Below are 23,233 nucleotides of genomic sequence, written 5' to 3' on the forward strand. Positions count from 1 at the left end.
TAACTTAACCCAAAGTTTTAAATAAAATGCTAGTTAAGCCATGCCAGATGTTCTAACACAGAATGCTATATATATAATTTACCTTTATTTTGCTTAGTGCCATGTAATGGCAAAGTTTAGTTTGCTGTCTCTTATGCTGACCATTGAGTGAAGGCAAAAAGGTTAAAATACAAGTTTAATAGTTAACTTTTATTGCTAATGTCATAAGGAAAAAAAAAGTTAATGGTACTTTAAATCAGGGAAGTAAAGCTAGTGGTAGCCAATGGGACCAGTTCTCAACATGTACAAAGCATTTTCAGAGTTTTATATTTACCCCATGAAAGACATTTAAGAAAATCAATAGCATGTCCTTTAAACATGTTTCTCCAGACCAGAACTTCCTGTCCCAAAATATTCTATATACTAGTTCCAAAAAATCTGTATATGTAACATTTTGATTATATATATATTAAAATTACATCTTCAGCACTGCAATTTTAAATTACAGCAATTTTCAGTGGTTGAAACATGGCTGCATTACCTTATGTGAATTCCACTGTGCAATGGTTAGCAAACTGAAAAGGTGATCAGTTCATCTACATAATCCATATGGGAAATGAAGGTATTGCTAATTGTCCAAATTAGGTCTGGGAAATATCCATATACTTGTATTTAATCTTAACCAGATGGCTGCTTGAATTGACAAATTTGGCTTGTTCTAGGCAAAAATGACTTTCATACTGGCAAAAAGGTTAGACTGCACAAGATTGTAAGAATAAAATCCAATTCGTCTGAAGCTTTCTGAACAACCTGAAAAATAAGAAGCTAGAAAAAACAGAGCTAAAATGATTAGAAATAGCTTTCTTGCCTAAGAAGTTCTGCTATGGGAATAATTATATCAAGTTCTACTGTCTGTATTATGGCAGTAGGTCCTTCAACCATTGTATCCAAGTAATTCTTTTTCTGGCTTCAAACTTCACATCAGCAGACCTTGGCTTTGCCAGGGCAAACAAAAGAGAGAGAGAGAAAGAGAATAAAATAGAACTATAAAAAAACAAGATACAACATGAAAACAGAAAGGAATTACATTTGTAATGTCTGTGTGAGTCCATTCTCTGATTCTACTCTATGATTACTGATGGGATTCAGGAGGGATACATAAAGTTCATGCAGTTCCTAGGCCTGCCTGGATCTGAGGCTACATAAGGCATGGAAGGTGGATGCTCATACGCATGACATATAGGCTATTGTTTAAACATAGAATAAACTTTGGGTTAATAGTTAAGATAACCATATAGAGTTATGGTCTCTGTAGCCTAAGCAAAAACATCCGTCAACTTTCCACTCCTATCAATGCCACTGGAGAGCACATGGTTCCCAACTTTTCAGTCTTTTACTTCTAAGGCTGTAATCTTACATGTAATTTCTGCATCCCATCCATGTAATTTCTGAATACAATATCACAGTGTTCTTATAGGACCATTATGTGTACAGACCAAGTTACTCACAAAATCGACATTTCAAGACTCAAACATATACACCACCTCCAGCATTGCCTGAATCCAAAGCAGACTTGCTCACCTAACATGTTTAGGGATCATACTGCTTTATTGTCTAACTGTTCTGGGGGTGATATCATTCTGTTTCCCTCCTAAATGCAGTATAGTCTCCAACAATGAGAAAACCTTAAGTTTCAATGTAGGGATAGTAGTTCTTAAATTGCCTTTAACCACAACTATGCACTGTGCTTCCCTGTGGTGCCTTTGAAAACAAGGAAAACATTTGTCAGAAGGATTTATTACTCATTTGGCAGCTGCCAAATTCTCCAGTGTGGTAAATCATCACTTTCTGACATTCTTTCAAGAAGGTTTTGTAAGTTTTCTAGTGCATCACAAGTGATAGCTTTCACATTCTGATTATATACCCATTGCACCAAGGAGCAGCAAAGCTGGTATTTTACTGCCTAGAATGTCTTCTGAAAGTCATTCACATTTCTGCCTTTCTGATTTTCATGAATTAAGAAAACACAGCCTTTAGATCATACAACAGGTGGACCATCTTCTCCATGTCCAACAGGTAACAACTGAGTTTTATGTTAGGGTACACAGGATGGTTGCCCATTAATACAAACCAATCAACAAACCAGGTGGGTACATCACTTTTTTCACTGTTTTCTGGTAGTCTACCCACAAACTGAATAACTTAAAGAACTGATTTTTCTATCTGTGGGCCCACCACAATGCAACAAGCTCATGAGCTCTGAAAACAGAGAATGTAACTGAAAACAGTATTCAGACCTTCAATTCCTAATTTCTAATGTTGAAAGTTACCAGTAATGTGTAAAAACATGTCCAAGAGAAACTTGTGCAGATATTTAAGCATGTTTGGGTCTCAAATATGTCAAAAGATATCCAATTCTCATTTTTCCCACTGGGTATGCAGTGGGTATTAATTATTAATTAAGATGTTGAAAGCCTCAGCCAGCCTTAAAACAACTTGCATATTTCCTTGAGGTATATAACACTTTTCATAGAGATTGATTCCCATTAATGTCATTGAACATGCTTAAAAGTGTTCACAAAAGATTTCATGACATTGCCAGAAATATGGTAAATTTAACTGATTTAAAAACCATTTGGAAATACAGCAACAGGCCTGTTCTCTTGAAGGCCTCAGCAACAGAATAGATTCTGATCTGAGGACTTCTGTTAGGGCTCTGGACTCCAAACATCAGATCCATTTCCTGTTAAGCTGCACACAATATTCGGATATAAGAAAGTATAACCAATAGTTTAAACATTCTTTCTGCTTGAGAAGGCTTAGCATCTCTCAAAAACAGGCATATATTGCACTCAAGTTCCATTTCGGGTGATTGAATGCAAAAGCCATCTTCAAGCAGATCCAGCTGCCAGAAACCCGCCTACCTGTTGTAGCTGCTATGCCACCGTACTCTGGAGACTGGTTGCTGACAGGTGAGGGGGCAGAGGGCACTTCCACTGAGGTGGCAGATTTAGCTGGGGAGAACGGCACTGGGGAGGGAGTTGGAGGAGCTGGTTCGCTCAGGATAATTTCTTCTCGTATTTCTGCTGCGGAATGAGAGAAAAATCACAGAACAAATGATTGAAAGTGAAGTCAAGGGACACTGAGAAACTAAAAAAATACTATGTGAGCAGTTATGTTCTTTGCATAGTTCACGAGATCCATAGCAGGACTCGTACAAATCTTTGAAAGAAGCACTTCAATAAGATTCAGTATTACCAGCGTGAGTTTATTTTAATAAGATCTCTTATAGGAAAGTGCTATTCTTCCTGATGTACATGTAAGAAATATGTGCATAGACAGTGTAGGGATTTATTCCTGTAAGATATGGTGACAAAGTGATTTAACTTTCCAAAATTAATGGAAGATGCAAGAAAGGAAGATCCGTGTGGATCAGGAGCATCCCTGAGCAGAGAGACTAATGGCAGTCTCTGTTTGCTTCTGTTCTGTCAAGTCAATGCAAAGTAGAACGGGACTAGGAATTTGCTTCTGTACAAACAATCAGAATTAAAATGCATCAGAAATTCCAGCCTTTTTTTTTTTTTTTAATTTACTTGGTCAATTCTTCAGTCTCTCCCTTTTATTTAGGTTGGTACAAACCCAGTGGTATGAATTTATTTAGTGTGAAACTAGAGTGAGAGAGAATCAGGACTGGGCCCACTGAAATGCAAAGGTGCATTTACACAGATCAACTGAGGTAAAAAAGGTTCTCTATTTGAAAAACCGAGTTTGTGCTCAGGAATAGTATTTCAGACATCTAGAGTCAGACCATGAAGCAGGTCTCTTTCAGAATGCATTAACTCCAGGAGGCCTCTTGGCAAATGACAGATTTCAAATCATGATGGAACAAAAAACAGCACTGCACTCACTCCTACATAGGACGCACAAGGTTAGGTGAGGATAAAGAAAACAGTGAATCCAGTGGAGTAAAACAACAAATGATGAATAAAAGAACAAACTCACCTGTGCTTCCTTCTCCTTTCATTGCCCTCATTAGCTCATTAGCTCTCTCTTGACAATGGAGTGATTCTAGCAGGTACAATACGTAGTCATCAAACATCAAGTGAATAAGGTGAAAAGACCCTGGTAATAAAATGAACAAACAGAAAAGCCATTGACTGTCTCAATACACTCATTAAACCAGTGATTAGGGGATTCAACACAAAAGGCACTGAGTAGAACTGCCTCAATATAGCACTACCACTGCAGTACGCCTGTTACTCAAGGTAAAAGAGGTCAAGGTAAATCTAGGGACCAGCATACTGTCCACTCCTGCACTTACACAGGCATATACAACCAATTGTTGTGGTTAAAGAGGCTGCCTACCTGAGATCTGGGATTTGATATCGAGTTTTCTTTTCCTGCATTAGAATTGAACAGTTTAGACAGTTACACTGCAAGTGAAATTATCTATGGTAACAGATACAAATTTCTGTCAGAAGTATATTCCTAAATTGACTGCCTTAGTGATGTTCTGGTAAAAAAAAACAAACAAACAAAACTGAAGCACCTGTGTGGACAATGAAATGAGAGATTAATCCATAGAAAGGTAGAAACTGCCTTCCAGATCTCCTGGTGGTATACCTCCCGTGCATTGCCTGGGCTGGATGAGGCACACGTTATCTGTCAGACACAGAGACATCACCAGCAATTCTACATATCTTAAAGGAAATACTTTTGCCTCAGCTTTGCTTCCTCTTACTTTTCCTACCACATTATCTTTACCTAATTACACTTTGAATCATATCAACAGTATAAAATTTGGCCTGTTTTCTGTGCTATTATCTCTTCTGTGATACTCTTTCTTAACTGCCATGACAGGAATGTGAAAAAAAGGTACTAAAAAGTACAGACAAAACAAAATGTTGGGATGGAGTCAAAGAACGACTTGAAAATTAATAGTAAAAAGAGATTATGTTGTTAGTGCTCTGCCACAAATCCTCAAGTGAGAGTTGAGTACAGATGGACAACTTGTTAATGTTGTTAGGAGGAACTACTGAGAGATGCTATGGACTAGAGTAATAGAAATAAATTATTTTTAGCACACTGTAAGAAGTTCTATCCTTAGGGATCTATATAAAACCTTAATCTTTAAGTTCCTCAATTACAAATGACAGAGCTGAGGATAAATTAGTTGACAAACCTCTGAATGCAGTTGGCAATGAACGTAGTTACATGCCTCTGTGGAAATGGAAGTATTAATATTATTGCACAAGGCACTGGTGAAAGCTCACTTGGAATATTGCACGTAAATCTAGTCAACAGTGTTCAAGAAAAATCTGTACAAGCTTAAACTGGTATGGAGATTACCAAGAGGATGTGGGAAATGGACAATAGATTTTAAATTACTAAAAATACTTGTCTGGCTTCATTTTACGGAAGGGAAAGGAATTGCTTTCCATAACGTATAAAGAAAAATAGTTGTCAGGGGTGGTGAAGAAACGTTTGCCCCAGAGCATGCATATCCACAAAAATAGATGTGTTAGAAGAGACCATAGATATGCATTTCAACAGAAAATTAAAGAATCAAAGCATGAGGATTGGGATACTGTGTAGTTTCCTCCTGAAGGGAATCACATTCATTTTGAGAGGAAGACTGACAAGTATCTAGATGGGGTTTGGTCAGTTTATGCAGTAGACTCCACGACATACAATACCTGTAATAGCTGCAGACAAGGCCTGATCACAGAATACTTTTTTGAAAAGCTCCTAGGTATATTTAGACTTGTATGGAGTATTTAAAACATGCTCATGGTAGTGGTCAGATAACTCTAACACATGCAAATGCAGCCGGCTTAAATTAGCAGCTGCTCCAGCAGCCTGTGATTTAATCCGGAGAAAAATCACAAGCTGAGAAACAGAGATCAGTTACCACCAGTCAAAAAAAAAAAAGCACCTGATCATCCAGATGTGTTCTTTTTGAAATTCCATTAACACATATTGAGGAAAATACTTCTATGGAAAAAAAAAAGATGCAACAAATTTCAAATTCAATTAAGTATCATAATGATTGATTTGTTTTTTGGAAAGTTAGCTTTATCTTGGGACACTAGATTTTAGCATGATGAAGCATAAGTACCTCTAGTCCAGCTTTTGCACTAAAATATAGTGTTGAAGGCAGAAGAAGTGGTTTGAAAGGCCCTATATCCTTATACAGTTCTAGCTGGCAATTCAGCTTTCAAAGCAACTCTGAGGCGCATTCTTTTCCTTTGTGACCTGATGGTCTTTGTGTTTCTTTCTCTTACTCTACGCCTCCATGGCTTCTGCCATCACTGATACAAGCAGAGCGCACACACGGGGAGAACCTGAGCCTTTTTGTTCCTGGGCAATGCAGCAGAGAAAAAAGGCATACATGACTGCAACACCTTCGCTAGAGAAGGAAATCTTTGGCTCTTCTTGAACCTGAAGCATTCAGTTTTTTTGTTTCCACATCTATGCAAGTCAAAATGGTAGCATGTTTCCCCAGCCTTGCAAGGATAAATGCTGGAGATCCTCACCTAATTACTTCAGAAGTTCTGTTTTAGAGATCTTTTGAATTAAAAGTCTTGTTGAATAAAACCCTATGTAACACAGCAGTAGTATGAAGACAGTGGACCTGATTGATCACCTTGCTACTGATCCAGAGCTCCTCCAGTGAAAAACCGGATTATTAAGAAGATCCAAGTCTTACTGATTTCAGCACAGCTCCTGCTAGTGAGATTTTCCAAGAGAAGAAAATCAGGCCTCAGTGCTGCGAAACCTCCTGTGGTGGCAAAAGTCTCAGGGTATTTTGGAGTTTGTCACCAAACTCTTCACTCACTTTCATTTAAATAAAAAATCAAAAGAAAGTTGCTCAAAGTTTCATCAAAACGTTTGCAAGTGCGAACCCTAAGCATTCAAATGCTAGCAGGCAAATGACAAGAATGCAAGATTTGCTATTTAAAAAAATAGTCTTTGTTTTTGGGGGGTCTAATGCTCTGTTTTGAAGACTTGGGGTTGGCAATACTGAATGCAGCATTTAAAAACATCCCAGCACCCTTGCCATTCTTTTGAATTTCTCTCTTCCTCCTCTATTATTTCTCCCACTGTGTATTTTTAAACTCTGTATAGACTTTTGGAGCCCAGAATTTGCGTGAAAGACACCAGACAAACAAGTTGTTGATACTGAATGAATGCAATATTTTTACATTTTCAAATGATTCAAATGTAATGTAAGCTACAGACTGAAACCAGTATCAGGGCATGTATTTCAGCAACACAGTGAATAGTTATTCAGCACAATGTACAGTAATTTATTCTGTGTTTGCAAGCTACTGTTTTTCACATTAAACTGTTTAGCTCTTTCAAGTATATCTTTAAGCAGTGAAAAGGATCCAGCTGTGGCTGGTAAACCTTATGCTGCTTTAGGAAGAGGGAAGATGTTATTCAAGAGACTGCAATTATAATAATAAATAATATTTGGCTGTGATTTTCAGTTTGAGTTAACTGAAATCATGGCAATGATTACTCAGCTAACATACAGTAAATATCATCTGCTATTATGAGATATGGCAATTATGTGTAAGTAGCAAAAAAAACCCAACAGTGAGATGTCGAGATTTGGAAAAAATCATGGCACATGGAGCTTCTATTACTAATTAGTTATGTTAATACACTGGATGCATTACCCAAACATCACCACCAACTGTGCCTTTGATATGCATAGACAGGAAGGAGGGAGGGAAGCCGAGAGGGAGATAAAGGGAGAGGGAAAGATAGGAGCTTTATCTTGGCAAGGATTGTTTCAACCTGCCCATGTCACCACACTTAAAAGCTTTGCAGAATCAAATCTCTCTGCTTGCCAGTCCAGTACCAGACACTGCAACTTTCTCTAATTAAATTTCTGTATTATCTATTTCACAGACAGAAATATAGTTCCTGCATATATAAAGACATCAACACCTAACACTTGATTTTACACCTCCCTCTTTTTTATCTGAATAATACCATGAACATCTGAGTGGAAAAAATAAGCAAAAAGCAGTCCACTGAAACTTATGTAGTAAAATGGTAAATCTAGTAAATTTATAATAACATAAAAATGCAAAACTTTTTATCTAAGTTAAGAGCAAAGGTATACAAATATAAATCTTTAAGAGTGTGCCAACGTCTTTGTTTCTCACCTAAATGTGGATGCTATTGTGAAAGGCTAGAAGGAACTTTATTAAGCACAGAAGAGTTACTGGCTTTTAGCTTTCAACATTCAGGCATTTCTTTTCCTCTTGGAATTTGCTTGATTCTAAGCCATGAAAAATGTGTCAAATGGCACTGCTGTGAAAGTTTAACAGCATTAGTACAAATTATTATAATTTTGTGTCTGCAGCTAAATAATGTTTGGTTCATTTTTGAAGAAATAAGGTAGGAATAGCCCAGGCTTTTCCCTGATAGGATGAAGGTATGATTTAGGTCTGGTTTCCTCCCTGAAAACCCAAAGGCTCAGAGCTCCTCCTTCCTCTACTGGAGCTGGATCTGAGCAGGTCCCACTTCAAGTAAGGGTTGGAACTGGGACTGGCCAATGCTTGCCATCTCACCCCCAGAAGAGAATTCCAGCTAGCAGGCTGCAGACCACTGTGGTTCAACAAATTTTTAAGTGGTTTGTACGTAAGTAAAACAATTTCAATAGAAAAGATGAGAAAATCCTTCCAGTGGGCAACTCCTCTTGTCCTTTCGCTAGAAATCTAACTCTCCTGAGGCAGGTAACTGGCCTAAGCAGTGAAAGATGGCAGATGCAAAAGAATTAATGATTTTTTTTTTAAATCCTGTTTTTGCTACCAAATTAAAAGCTGTTATTGGTCTAGTTCTAAATAAAAATTATAGAATCGCAGAATCATCAAGGTTGGAAAAGGCCACTAAAATCATCAAGCCCAACTGTTGACCCATCACCACCATGCCCACTGACCATGTTCCTCAGCACCACATAACACAGACCACCCATGAAAACCACATCATTTATGACTGTCTTTTTCCTGACTGCAGTTATATATAAAATATCAAATTCGTGTTAGAAGATGTGCATCTATATAAAAGAGAATCATGAGTTTCTATGAAGTTACACGCACTGAGTTATAAAGACAAAAATAAACAAATGATAAGACTGAGTGGTTAAAGTTCTCATAAATGAGAAATTCAAGACCCAAATTTATAAGAAGGAGAGCAGGTAAGTTATTTTGGCAGATCTAATATGTTATAGTGTCATGGGTCCCAAACTTGAACAAGTGAATAATTGTCAATCTTCACATTTTCTTGAAACATAGCAAGTTCATAAATGTTTCTATTACTAATCACAGCTGAGAATCACTTCCAGACAACAACAGACAACCAATATAAGGTGTTCTCTTCATTTGCTGGCTGCTGGTGTATTTCACAGGTTTGGGTTTATGTACACAGAAAGATGTGTGGCAACACAAAGTGCTGGAGCACAAAATTCAGCATTCCTTCATACAAAGGGATTTTTTAATACTGTGGGAATGTATACTGTGTTAAGCAGTATCAGCCCACAACAAAAGAAAAGCTGCAATAACTCAAGGAGAAAATGAGTCCTAGAGAAGGTTCAAAATAGATATGATCAGGATACTGGTGCTGAAAACAGAATCTAGAAGATGGAAACTGTGATCATCTTGGGAATGTTCACTAACCTGATGTCTAATAGTGACTCACAAATAGCTGCTGGAAAAATCCTTTACAAGGGAAAAGCTGATGAAAGAAGTTTCATATTAAATTATAAATTCTACTCTGAATTCCTATTTCTGATGTCATCTGAATGTCATCTAATGGCAGAAAATACTTAAATCACACATGGCAGAAAACTTTGCAGTTGTTCAATACACTGCCTTTATAAGCTCACTCATTATTAATCTTCTATGAATACATCCTGGCAAATATGCACATACAACAAATATCCCTAATTCAAACTCTACTTGCAAATAACCGCAAATGTTCACACTCATAACACAACAGTCCATTTTCAATCACTGATCTTAAACTGATTTTATAACTGATGCTGTTTCTATCCCAGGATTCAAGGCAAATCTCCTTTTGAAACCACGTGGAAAAACAGCATGCACTTTCACTACTTACCAACATCTTGTTTAGTAGATAGAAATCACCCTTCTATCCTGATTGTGTTCTGGTAGAATGGAAGGCAATATGTATAGGACACAAATAGGTCCACTCTGCAAAGTCTAGATTAAAAAGCTACGTCCTTTAAAAGCACAGCTAGCAAAATGGCTCACTGACAAGCTTTTTCTCTGCTTGGGCACGAAATCACTTGTCTTAGCATAACATGGTCACAGCAGTTTAGGTAATCTGGCTGACTGCACAGAAGTGCATTAGGAAATGCTCCAATGATTGACTCCTCCAGCTGACCTGTGACTGATAACTCTGGCTACAACTAACAGAAATAACAATGTTTTCCACTCCTCTGGTTAGATCTTGAAGGAAAACATCCATATGAGTTAGCAGCCTTGACTCTCTTTTTCTTTTTTTTTTTTTTTTTTTTTTTTGTAGAGGAGCCCTGGTCATGAAAACTACCAGCCATGTAGTCTTTTTTGGTCTGTGTGATGCAATTAATACAACAAAATGAAAGTACCAAAGCTGGGTGCACTGTGCAAAGTCATGTCCCGAATCACTCGAGTGCCAAAACAGGACCACATCAGGAGGAACTGCTGAGCAACTTTCTTCAAAGAGCCTGGTCTCTTGGCAGCTACCTGCAAGAAAACAGACACATCTAACATGGAGAAATTTTCATTTCCACCATCTGATACAGATGAGTGATATATATATCTAGCTTCCATTTTTAAAACTGAAAAACTACTTACCATTAATCTCACATGAAAATAAACACTAAAAATTAAAAAAAAAAGCCATACACAGAAAGCCAACTTGCAACTATATACAAACACTGGAAAGAGAAAAGCAGAAGTACCATTCAAGTCTAAGAGTGACTTTTCCTTTATAAATGAGAAAAGAACTGCCAAAAAAGCCCCAGTCTTCATTTTAACCTAATCACTTACATGATCATTCCTAGACAAAGAGACAATGTGTAATCAAGAGTGCTTGACCTATGCTGAAAATGTATATTAGTACTTCAATTAGAGTTTTTGTTCCTTCATGTTTTTATTGTTGTGAATATGAATAGACATTTTACTAGCAAAAATACTCCCCAGAAAAAACACTTCAGGCATCAACTCCATGAAACTTATTTGACAGGGTCATATGTTGGTTAACAAATTAGGTTCATTCTATTACCTAATGAAACTCCGTCTTGAAATTCTTCATGAAAACTATGGTCTGCATTTAAAATTGCAGTTTAATAATCCAAGAAGAGTACTCCAAAGCAATCAATATATTTAAAGTAATCTGGGGAAGTGCCTGTAGGTTTTTTGTATCAATTTTTTTTCATCAGAGAGAAAGGCAGCATATTAGCACATGTGTTTTTACTTACTATCTCTAAAAATGAAATCTGGAATGAAGAGTTGAAATTGCAAAAGAACATCCTAATACAAAACACAGTTGATGACAGAAGTTATTTTGTTCATAATATAGTTACATACTCTACTTAATATAACGATGAAGCATGATCATTTTTGAAAATATTCTTTAAAGATTTTTTAGTATATTTTTGCATCCAGTCAAAATAAAGTGCAAGCCCTGATTATCTGAAATCAACTGAAAATACAGTATAAATTTGTAACACAGACATTTCTCTTCACATTTGAGTGCATATAAATGAATTAGCTGGCCTAAATATCTCTCTTATTAAAATCCTAAAAGGACAAACCAGATAATCATTTTCACTTGCACTACATAGTTAGAACAACTCATCTCTCCATACTTTTGAAATATTGATTTGACTGAAAATCTTAGCCCTGTTCCATTCTTAAATATTTTTTGAGTTGGGCAGACAAGAGCAGAGTGAACCGGAATTCTGAATGTGAGCAGTTGTCATAGTGTGCATGAAAGCTGGTGACATTTTATCTGCTGCTGCTTTACTTCTGCTTACTACACCGCTTCACTTTCTCTTTTTCTGTTTTTGCTAATGATCTATGACCTGAACAGAGCTCAAAAAGCTCATCGGTGACTCAAGTCCTTATTCTTTACCAACCTTTACAACACATCTGTCCACCATGGAATCCAGCCACTCAATGTATGACTCAATGGGGGACTGCTCCTCCAGAAGGTGATCAAACTCCTGATACACTGGCAGATAAAGCAAAAAAACAGCCCACTTCAGTGCTTGAATTCCATTCAGAGCAAAATAGAAACAAAATAGAAAAAGCTGCCAATAACATGACCAACTTGCTATGTTTTTTTTAATAATAGATTGCTTGTCCATAACAAATATAACTTCCTTGGTGCTGACCCAGTAATTTTTCCTGGTCTCCATCTTGCTTCTTCTGCAAATGATAGTCATTGGAAATGGCATTTAGGTGTGAGCAAATCAGGACCTATTATTTAAAGTTCTTCTTTTGATTTAACCTTCGGCTGTCTGTGGTGCCCGGAAATGAAACATTTATGGTGTTTGCTACGAAGAGTATGAAGCTAGGCCTTGACCCTAGTGATGAAAAAAGGTCATGCATGAAATTGATTTAGAAACGCATAAAGAATCTTTAAGCATCACGTAGATGAGTATTGTTGATAGTGCTCTCATCTGTATAATGCTTTAGTTGCAAAAACATCATTTAGCTGCTGCAAATCATCTATTTGCAATGCCAGACACACACAAAGAAGTTCCATAAACTTCTACTTCAAAACAAATTACTACCAATGTACAAATGCTCTGAAGAAGAGTTTCAAAAAGCAACACAAATACTTTTTAACCTTTCCCAACTTAGTGAATTCATACTTTAGTACAGAAAATAAAAAACAATCAAATAATTAAACTGCAGCTCTTAAAACTGCAAGTCTCCCGTTTATTAATGAGAATCAATGACTAAAAGGCAAAGAATCATGAGCTGTGACACTTTAAGAAACTGTTCTTCAACCCAGCTAAAATAAAAGGCCCAGTAAATCAAGAAGAAAGATATTTTCTACCTGCTGTGTCACAGGATGATCTCAATGTGCTATGCATTTCCATTTATGCTTAACTGCAAATAACAAGAGGGAAGAATTTCCCACCATAGGAAGCAGATAGTGGGGAAGGTGGAGGAGACAAAGTTTAAAGGTGATAGCTGGAGAAGTGAGCCAGAGAGACAGTCTGAGATTAAAGCAAAGAAGGAGCTCATTGGTCTAAATGGAGCAAGAGCATCCCATGATGAATCAGCAAGATAAGCAGAAAAGCTTTTGCACTCCACCTGATTAAAACTTTGTTTAACTTACACTTGCAAAGGCGGGATGATCAGAAACTTTAGTCATAGAAGAAGGGAAATAATGATGTTTGGGCTGCCTTTATCTTGTTTCGTTGTTTTACTGAATGGGCAGCCTCTCTTTATTCAGGATAAGATCTCAGAGAAATCCAAATGTTGTCTTCTTATCTGAGTATTTGGCTGGACAGAAACTGCCACTAGATGCAATTATTCACATGCTGTGCAAAGAGGGGAGCAACAGTAGGAAAACAAATCAGTTGCCTGCTTTGGCAATGCAGGAGCACTGCAACTGTGGAGCATTGCAACCATGTACCATCAGCTATTTGAGAAAAGTAATTGCTTAGTATTTACTGACTGTTAAAAATATGGGATCTGAAAACAATGGGAATAAAGAAGAAACCAGGTCAAAGACAGCAACTGTACCTGAGAAAGCAAGAAATAGCTTCTCATCTACCCAATGATTTTAGTGTTTCTCTCTAACTTTAGTGCAACTCTCTAACGTACAGACTTATTCACTTTTTTTGTTATTCTTCTTCTTCTTTTTTTTTTTTTTCACTGAGAGATAGTAGCTGAAAATTGTACTTTCTTGGTTCTTAATGCCAAGAACGTGCAAGCAGGCCTTAAATTGCATGTGACGAGTCATAGAAAGTGTAACCTATGAGATGCTCTTTGGCCAAGTAGAACATACATCAGTGATGAAGGAAAAAGTTCTAAGATTTAGAATAAGCTTTCTATGTATTTGACATCCCTGTGGAATCCTACTACCTGTTGAATGTGTATATTGGATTACCATGTCTGTGAGCTTATGTTTTTGCTTATTGAAATATATGGACCGACAATATGGAAAAATGTGTGTTCAAATCCATCTGCATTCAAGAAAATTCCATTTGACTTGATGATACTTAAGTTTGTATTTAAATATTCAGCACACATATCAAAATATTTCCTAAACAGTGAGAATTTTCTGAATGAGAGCCAAAACTATTGCTGCTCCTAGGGATTATAACTTTGAGAATTCATTACTTTTTGGTCAGTGGGTGGATGCTGGGTAGACACATAACAGATAGCAGAAAAATGTAGCAAACTCCTATACTCCAGTCTCACTATTCTCTACTTCCCCTGTTGCTATGTCGAGTTTCAGACCCTTAAGAATGGAAGAGCACCGTGTAAGGAGGTGAATCAAGGATTAAGAAGGACAGGTAAGGGTACAAAGGACATCTCACTGAAAATGTAGCAGAGGATGTAAGACCCATTCCTAAAAAGGAGAGAAGACTTTTACCATAGTGTTACCATAGTGAGACAAGATGGGTGTGAGAGAAGAGCCAGTGTCAACTTTGCAGGGTCCAATGTTCATGTGAATGTATCACCCTTCCTCTTTCTAGCCACACAATGAAAGAATCACCCCACTAGCAAATGTACCCACAGGGCTCCCACAAATAGTATCCAGGTGGATCCCCATTAAAGCTGGTCCTGGATGAGACATGACTGATCCTAAGGAGTGAGATCAATACAACAGATAAGTTTGAAGGGAACCAAAGTTACGAATGACACTAAAAACAAAGCTAGTCAATACCAGTGCCTTGCAGGAATAATCACAGTGTGCTCAGGGTTAAACCTGAGCTTACAGTCACATTTGCTTGACAAGTCAAATAAAATTTTATAAATGCAAAATAAGATCAAAACCAATTTGCCAGCATCTCCAAAGTCACTTTTCTTTTTGTGCCTTTCACTACACTACAAAGAATCTAAATTAGTCAATTAACTTGCTTAATACAGTACATTTATTTATTCATAAAAGTTCAGGGTAAAAGCTTCATCCCATTAAATTCCTTTGTTTAAGAAAATACCATGTAAAATGGAGCTATTTACAAATAAAATTTACAAGGGACTCAAAGCTATTTGGGGGCAAAAACATTCAAAAGAAAATTCCCCCACAATTTTACAGCAGGGTAGACTGACTTCATTAGATCCAATGGCTAATGCATAGATTTACTTTGCTCAGTCCATGGCAAAAAAAAAAACAACTCCCCCTCTATTTGCCACTGGTTGTTCTAGATACTAGAAAGAAAGTCTGTAATGAAGGAGTGCCCAGATCTATGCCTTAAAATATAAGACCTTAAAAAAGATTTGCCTTCTGTTTTGAGCAATGTCTCCTTATATATCTTAAGCAAACGAATAGCTGCAAAAACATTACTTCCACTTAGGGTTTTTTCCAACAAGAAACCAAGGTTCACCTGGCTTTATTTGAGGGTTCATCTCTTACATTGTATGATGAGTTTTCTGTGCTCCTCCCGTGAGTCCTCCATGGTATAGAGGGTTTGTTTGGTAATGCTATTCAGATCCACGTTCCTCCAGTCCTCTAGCATTTGAAAAGTGATGTCTGCACTGTGGATCACCGTTCTTGATGCCTGTAATCCAATCCAATCCATTCATTAGTTCATGGTTTATTTGATTAAAAAATAACCTTTATCCCCTTTTCCGCTTCCTTAGCTAGGCTCACTAAATTGATTCTCCTCATTCAACCCTACCCACTAAACAGATATCTTATGGAAGTTACAGGGCCTTCTTACCACAGTGAACTTTGAAATCAGTTTGCGTTGCTCAATGAACATCAAATATTTTGCTCTCACTCACCACAAACCCAACATACAGACTCTCCAAATTAAAACAGCTCCATTGGTTTTTCAGTTTGCTTGAGGTCAAAATTAAAAGCAACAGCAAAAATGAAGCCAAAAAGAAAGGAACCTTACAAGGGTTTACAAACCACCCTCTCCCACACTATGAAAACTCCCATCCTTCTCTCAGCCACAAGAAAAAACTGAAGATCATTTGCCTCTCTATAATATCTGCTTCATGGCTGGTTGACTCAGGATTCTGCTGGTGATAATGACAAGAATGGGATGATAGAAAAGGAAGTGACAAAATTTCAAGCTAATACGACACACACCAGATCTCTGTAAGTGAAACAGAGATGATAGCCCACACTAAGGTTACCAGATTCCCCAAGGAAATTATACATTTGAATAATCCTTCAATGTCAGGAGACGGTTGGATCCCAAGCCTGATGCAGAAGGTTGTGGTCTCTGTATATTGATTTCCTCTGAACCTCTAGAAACCTTCAAAGTTCAGTGACATTCCACTGTGGGAAAGGTAGAACTAGCATTTTTGTCTCCAGCGCTGAAATAATGGAGGGAAGAAATCTACAAAGGTGTCCTTCCAGAAGCATTTCCCCCCCCCGCCAAGTTTCTTCCTGTGGGCTTCCTGACTCTCAGGTTTACCCTGAGGTGCTGGATATACCTTTCAAATGTAAAGCTTTAAATCTAATAAGGAAAGCAAACTATCTGCTTCAATATATATGTGAAACTTCAATTAATTCAGTGCATCCTCCCCTATTTTGTACTACGTAGAGTATGGCCTCATTAATTTTTGATAGGTAATTGTCACCTAAAGTAGCTGGTGAAAGAAAACAGTTCAGGGTGATTTTCTTACATTCCCTTGCTGTGGTCATAAAATTATTTTCATTTAAAACCCAAGTGGCTCAACCCTTTTGTTTTTCACTAATTTACTTTTGATTTATAACATCCAATTAAACTTGGAAGTTTTTGTCAGACAAATATAAATTTTTCTGTCTCCATAATAGTCCTGATTCAAGCTTCACTGAAACCAATGGATCCTCTCAAATCATATCCTAAATTTGTTTCAGAAAAGTTTTCTGCTTAATTTAATGATCAGTGTGGCTTCCAGCTCTCTAGCAAAGTACTTTTGTTGATTAGTTCTTGATTTTGTCATAGTAATTGTTGGAAAGAAACTGCTAACACGATCTCTTCCTCTTTGAGTAAAGTCCAGCTTGTCAATTTAATGAATTATTTTACAAGTCAGTAAAAATGGCATTCAGCAAACTCAGGTAACTGAAATATTTACTTGGCAGAGATGATTTAGTGACGTCTGTCGCCGGAGTATTTGTGAGAATCTTCTGGACACTGTAGGAAAGAGGAGATATATACTTACATACTGTGCTAAATAAGTAAAATCCTTTATTTCTGAAAATTCTGAATTAAAATCAGCACTGAAAAAAACATATTCAGTTTTTTACATTCAATTGTGGCAACATACTGTTTGCATGAATAGCACAGTTTTAACTTAGTTTAAGCCTTGACCTATAACCTTAAATCTGGATACTCAATCAATTTTACAGAGGCGTATTACAAGTGATGATTTATAGATGCTGTGAATAACGAGAGGACAAGAGAAACGTAGAGGACAATGGAAGAGCTTTACTTGTTTAGCATAGCAAATTTTCTCTTGATACACAAAAGAGCTGAAAACCATACAGACAGAACTATTTAACAAGAAGAAAAATGTTGGTGCGAGAACAAGTGGGCAAAACATAATGACAGCAACATTTTATCAGGGAATTAGAAAAGTTTCCTAAGTCTTAATGCAAACAGGTTTTGGAGGAGCCTTCAGACTGGACTAAGGAAGGAGCTAAAATCTGAAACAGTTTCAGGCAAAATTTGATTAAAGTTTCTAAAAGTGATTACATGGCACACTAACATGCAATGGCATAAGAGGGCCTAGGAGGTACTTGCCATCTCTATTTCTTTCCAAGAGGATTTGAACCTTGTATTAAGATACTTCTTGTACTCAGAAACTGGAATTTTAAAATGTTTTGTTGATCATGTTTTGTCTGAATTATATGACTTAAGAATTGCAAATACAACCAAGACTTGCAGTTCCTCCATTCAGTAGTTCCTTTGATCACAACTTTTGATTAGGAGGAAAAAACTGCAGAAATGACAAAGGCTAGGATGTATGTGCTAGGATGGACTCAACTTTTTTCTTTTAAAATCACAAAAGACCTGCAGAGCTATCCAAACAGGCCTTAGATGTAGTCACAGAGTAGGAGTTCCCTCTGTGCAGTACACAGAGGCAGTTAAAGAGCATTGTTCAAGAATGAGTAGAGAGTGCATCGTCTGTCTCTTTCTCTCTCCTGGCAGAATTGGAAAATTGTTGCAGATCCTTGATATTTTTGAACAGAGAGAGATGTGATAATGCATGTTCTCAGCTCTGACTTTCTGTAACTTTAAAAATGAATTAGTAAACAACACACAGAAACCTAAAATGAGTTATTCTAATTCACATCCTAGAGTGTTCTCTGTAAAATATACTTCTAATTTTCCGTGCTGATCAAAATAGTTAATCCTTCTCCTAAATTAGTTTTTTTTTTTTCCCCCTTTAACTTTGTGGTGTGGAATTTAGTGCTCATGAAAGGCAAAGAATTGAGAGCCGTGAAATAAAGCAGGCTTTATCAATAGGTGATGTGCACTGCAGGCATCTACAAAGCACGTCTGAATGGGGCTAGTGCCCTTTCCTGTGGCGACAGGGTAATTTGATCTCCTTCATTTTTAACTCTGGCACTTTTTTGAGCAAGGGCCTCAAGCTGTATTCAAATTGTGCTACCCTAAAGGTTTGTTTAATAATTTTCTTTGCCTAATATCATCCCTAATGTTTGCTTACTATCAACAAAATTAATTTCTTATCAGAACTCACAAGAAAGGAAAAGTAATTTTTCTCACTTCGAGCAGTGCCTCATTTCACTAAATGAAATTGGTTCTCACGAGCAAGTGGAGCTTGGGAGTGAATGCAAGATTAATAATGCTGTCAGTATTTAATTCTTAAAATAACTCAAGGTTCGCTTCCAATTAATTTGTAAACATTAACATTACATATTTCCCAGATTAATAGGAGAGATTTGGCAATACTTACATTCAAATTTGATATTTCGTAGGTTTTCTGGCAAGTCATGGAGAGCTACTTTCAGCCACTCATCCAGTTGCTTTGCAAACTTTCTGATCACCTGTGTCAAACTTAGAAGAGAAATCACTACATCAGAACATATACTCTGTGTCTTCTATAAGAATTGTGAACATGTGAACACTATGGGTCAATTATTTACACCTCACTATTATGCAGAGTTGCTGAACATGTTTTGGTCTGTAGGCATGAAGGAAAACTATGTAACACCATAGAGAATGAAAGTCTCTGTACTGCATTGTATTGATTCTTATAAATCTTTTTTTTTTTAGCTTAGGATAAAATCATAAAATACAAAAACATAAAATCACATTTATTTAAAGAAGACAATAATAGATCAAGCCTGGGATTTCAGGTCATTTGTCCCTAAATTTATACAAATGGACACAGACATGTGTAAGTGAAACAATAACCAACTGTGCTCCAGATTGAAGCCATTGAGTGGATGGCTGTGACAGTCAGGAATTTCTAGACCGTATGTGGGGGCAAAGCAAAACCTTCCTGCTTAGCTCTGAGCAAGACAAGAACTTTCCTAGATAAATGAGATTTCCCTCTTCTTCCTTACAGCCCTTTCCTGGATGGCCCCATCATTTCCTCCTAAATTTGGAAGGCCCTTCTTGTAAATTGCTCAGTAAAAATGACAATTTCCAGGAGAAGTTCAGGGTATGATGTAGGGGAGACCTGCACTTGGTTCTGTCAGACTGAGCTGCCTCTAGTACTACTAGATACATACACGCTCTAACACTCAAGATACATAGACAAGGGAAGGATGCAAGGAACCTTACTTCATTCTGCCAGGCAGCCATTCTGTTTGTACTCCAACACACACTGCACAGAGGATAGAGGTGGTAAAATAACTGTTGCCATAGATCTGATCTGCTTTGCAGAAACACCTAGGATAGTGGATGGATGGCATTTGCTGCATCCTCTAAAAAGTGTTTTTTTTCTGTACAGCCAACATTCATTCCCAGGAAGTTCCTCAGAGGATTCTGGCTGAGTCAGCAAGATTTCCTTCAGGAGCTTCCATTGCAGTGAGACCCTTCTTCACCCCCTCCAGTGCAGGCTATGGCTTAATAGCCACAATCTGGCCCTTTATATGCATTACAAAAGTCCATATTCACACTCAAGTCTCTCCTTATTTGCTATGAAAGAACTAAGCAGCTTGAGAAAAGGACTGCTGTTCTGTTTAATCCTTCCAATGAAATAGTAGATTTTTTTTTTGGGGGGGGGGGGAGGGAGGAGAAGGCAAAGCTTGCAAAAACGTACATATCTTATCAAGGAAATCCCATGCTTATAACAGGTTTCTCATGGAAAAAATACTTTGTCTGTACTTTAGCAGTCATACACTACAAACAGCAATCACCAATTTAGGAGCATAGAATGACATCTCAAAAACATTTGCTGTAATTAGAGCTGCATTAAAATCCTGAAGGCCAAATATACAATGCCAATTATAAACTCTTAAAAGAATAAACAAAACAAATTATTTAACCTCAGGAAAGTATCAAATAATCACTAAAGGTGAATAAAGATTTAGAAAAAGAATGTTTCCTTTATTTATATTAGGAAAATCAAATGGAGGAATAGGTTGACTACACTCAGTGATTACACTTTTTGCTCTGAAATGTTGATCTCTGTTCTGTTTTCTCTACATGATTAAGATTTCTTGGACTCAGATGTACTCCAGGTAGGAAGAGAAAAGATGAGCTCTACCTTGTGGACTGGCAAAGAAAACTGAGCTCTGAAACAAAGGAGGCAAATACTTGTTAATATTAATGAAGTGATCCTTAAATAAGTGTGCATCTGTTCATCACAGTATAGCATTTAAATTAATCCAGGTTGTCTGAGACTTCTCAAGGACAATCTTCATATTTTCTGCTCTTGGCAAGCAGAATAACAATTGGGTTCCAAGAGTGTAAACATAGACAAATGCTTAGGTTGCAGTGCCTGAATATGCAAGAGAGTTATTTACAAACAGAGCAGCCAGGCCAGCTTTTGTCACTGTTACTCAGAGTACTGTTATGTTGCTACACAGGATTAGCAGAAATGTGTCTCAAGCTGTCAGAAAATGGAGGAACGTGTCATTCTGCAGCCTGCAGATATTCTGATATTCCCTGAAAGGTGGGACATGACTATCGGCTTGATGTTAATAAACCAAGAAGGTCTTATCCTTTATCACACAAAAAAGTCACACTTTTCACAACGCAAGTGTTGTTAAAATCAATATGCTTTTTCACAAACATATGTTCTGCATTCAGCTCCTTTGAACTGGCATGTGATTTAAACTCAGGTGGAAACATGCAGCTTTCTGAGAACTGGTGCCATTTGCAAAGAGAAGATGATATATAATAAAGACAGCTGAGACATGTAGAAATGGCCAATGCAGTCAGTTATACTGACCTGTCAGGTAGTGCTTGCAGTACTGTTGGCATCAAAACTCCAGAAATTGCTTTGTATAAAATGGAGTCACAAACTCCAACTATATTTACTACAGTTGAAGAACCAAGTACAGGCAGCATATGAGGAGGCATCCCTTGCCAAAAGTGCAGAAGAAAACTTTGAACCTGCAAGGAGAAGGGACATGTAAGAGAAAATAACAAAAGGCCACAAATACTTTTTCCTTTAAATGATCCTGTTTGGATAACATTTATTTCAGTCTCACAGCTGGATTTATGATATACAATACAGATGAGATACATTCCTTAAATAGACAGGCTTATACTTAACCAGGTGCTGAATGGGATAAGGGCAAGGAGGCATTCTGAGTTGGAGACAGGGTACCTTTTTGTTCCTACAGCTGAGAGGCCCATGGGTACCACAGTATTTTCACATTCTATCACATGAGTGTAACTCCTTGGCTTCCACATATCAGACCTTTTTCTCTCTGCTCCTGTATACGGAGTAATGAAACTAGGGCTTGGTGTGGGGAGGGACAGGAAGACAGCACACAGTGATGGGGGCCAGTATATCATTTTCTGCATTAATTTTGAAAATAAACAGATTGGAGATCTTAACAGCTGTTATAGTGACTAAAGAAAAGCAGCAATTATTTCTTCTTTATCTCCTCCTCTATGAAGGAAAGTGGAGAAAGAATGGAGAAGGGCAAAAAAGAAAATAGGGAGGAAATTTCAGACACAAAAAAAAGATGCATCTGAAAACTGTCATTTAGGAAATAAAGGTATTACTAAGTGAACGATATGGTCAATTCTGCAGGGGTCAGAACACCAGCATTTCTACATGATAACCTTTTAACACACAACCTGTAACTGCAACCAGGTGCAGTAAATAACATTTATCATTTACATCTTGTTACTGTTTTTACATCTTGTTACTGTTCAGCCCCTTCTCCACCATTGATCCTGACAGATTCCCTAGGAAAAGACAACATCCTTCTCTGAAGAAAGCATTCAGAGACTGATCCAGCAAAACCTTCTGTATATGTGTTCTCCCTGAATCAGTGGGCTTGGAGCGAAAGGGACAAGGGGTTTGGTTTTCTCTAATCTGTACATCAGATTTAAATATTTTTTTATGCTTCTGGGTTCCCACTTAAACATGGTTAGGAGAAGATCTGAGAGACACATTGGAAAATGTGAAAAGAAGTAAAATAATACTGAAGAAACAATTTTCTTGCAAGGAAGAACCTAGACTGGTGCAATGGCTTAAGAGAGCCTCAGGCTTTAAATCAGAGGAGTTTGAGAGCTAGAGCAAGATAGAAAAAGGAAGGAATTCTCTGCTTTAGTTCAGAATGCAGAGTCAAAAGACCCATTTCCTTTGACTTTTTCCAAATTATATTTGAATGAGGCTCTCAGCATTTCTATAGTCAGATTTGCTTTCCTAGAAAAGAAGATTTCTCCACATGTGATATAAAACTCTTTGCTGTCCAGTAATGTTTGATGTTTGTAGCCATTCACCTCTAATTATAGGACTTGTATGCATGCATTGTCAGAAAACCCTTAGGTTCAGTTTGATATCCTAATGAATCTTATCAACTATTGAGCAGTGTGTGTGTTCCTGGCTGCACTACCAAACAACTGAGGAACTGGAGACTTTAGGTAGAGGTTTACTGGGATGTCTGGGAG

The 23,233-nt window shown here is 37.3% G+C and overlaps 1 protein-coding gene across 1 annotated transcript in view; it reads right to left on the reverse strand.

Annotated features, from left to right (window-relative positions):
* Positions 1 to 23,233, reverse strand: part of RFX4 (regulatory factor X4) — a 52,102-nt gene that overhangs the window by 21,452 nt on the left and 7,417 nt on the right. The window contains exons 4-11 of the mRNA XM_019615312.1: positions 21,555 to 21,718; positions 19,107 to 19,207; positions 17,262 to 17,320; positions 15,604 to 15,748; positions 12,140 to 12,234; positions 10,625 to 10,742; positions 3,982 to 4,101; positions 2,904 to 3,065 (exon numbers count right to left, since the gene is read on the reverse strand). Coding sequence (XP_019470857.1) covers positions 2,904 to 3,065; positions 3,982 to 4,101; positions 10,625 to 10,742; positions 12,140 to 12,234; positions 15,604 to 15,748; positions 17,262 to 17,320; positions 19,107 to 19,207; positions 21,555 to 21,718 — 964 coding nt within the window. The remainder of the gene's footprint in view (positions 1 to 2,903; positions 3,066 to 3,981; positions 4,102 to 10,624; positions 10,743 to 12,139; positions 12,235 to 15,603; positions 15,749 to 17,261; positions 17,321 to 19,106; positions 19,208 to 21,554; positions 21,719 to 23,233) is intronic.

The sequence above is a fragment of the Meleagris gallopavo genome, chromosome 1 (genome assembly GCF_000146605.3).
Source record: "Meleagris gallopavo isolate NT-WF06-2002-E0010 breed Aviagen turkey brand Nicholas breeding stock chromosome 1, Turkey_5.1, whole genome shotgun sequence".
NCBI classification, from domain to species: Eukaryota; Metazoa; Chordata; class Aves; order Galliformes; family Phasianidae; genus Meleagris; species Meleagris gallopavo.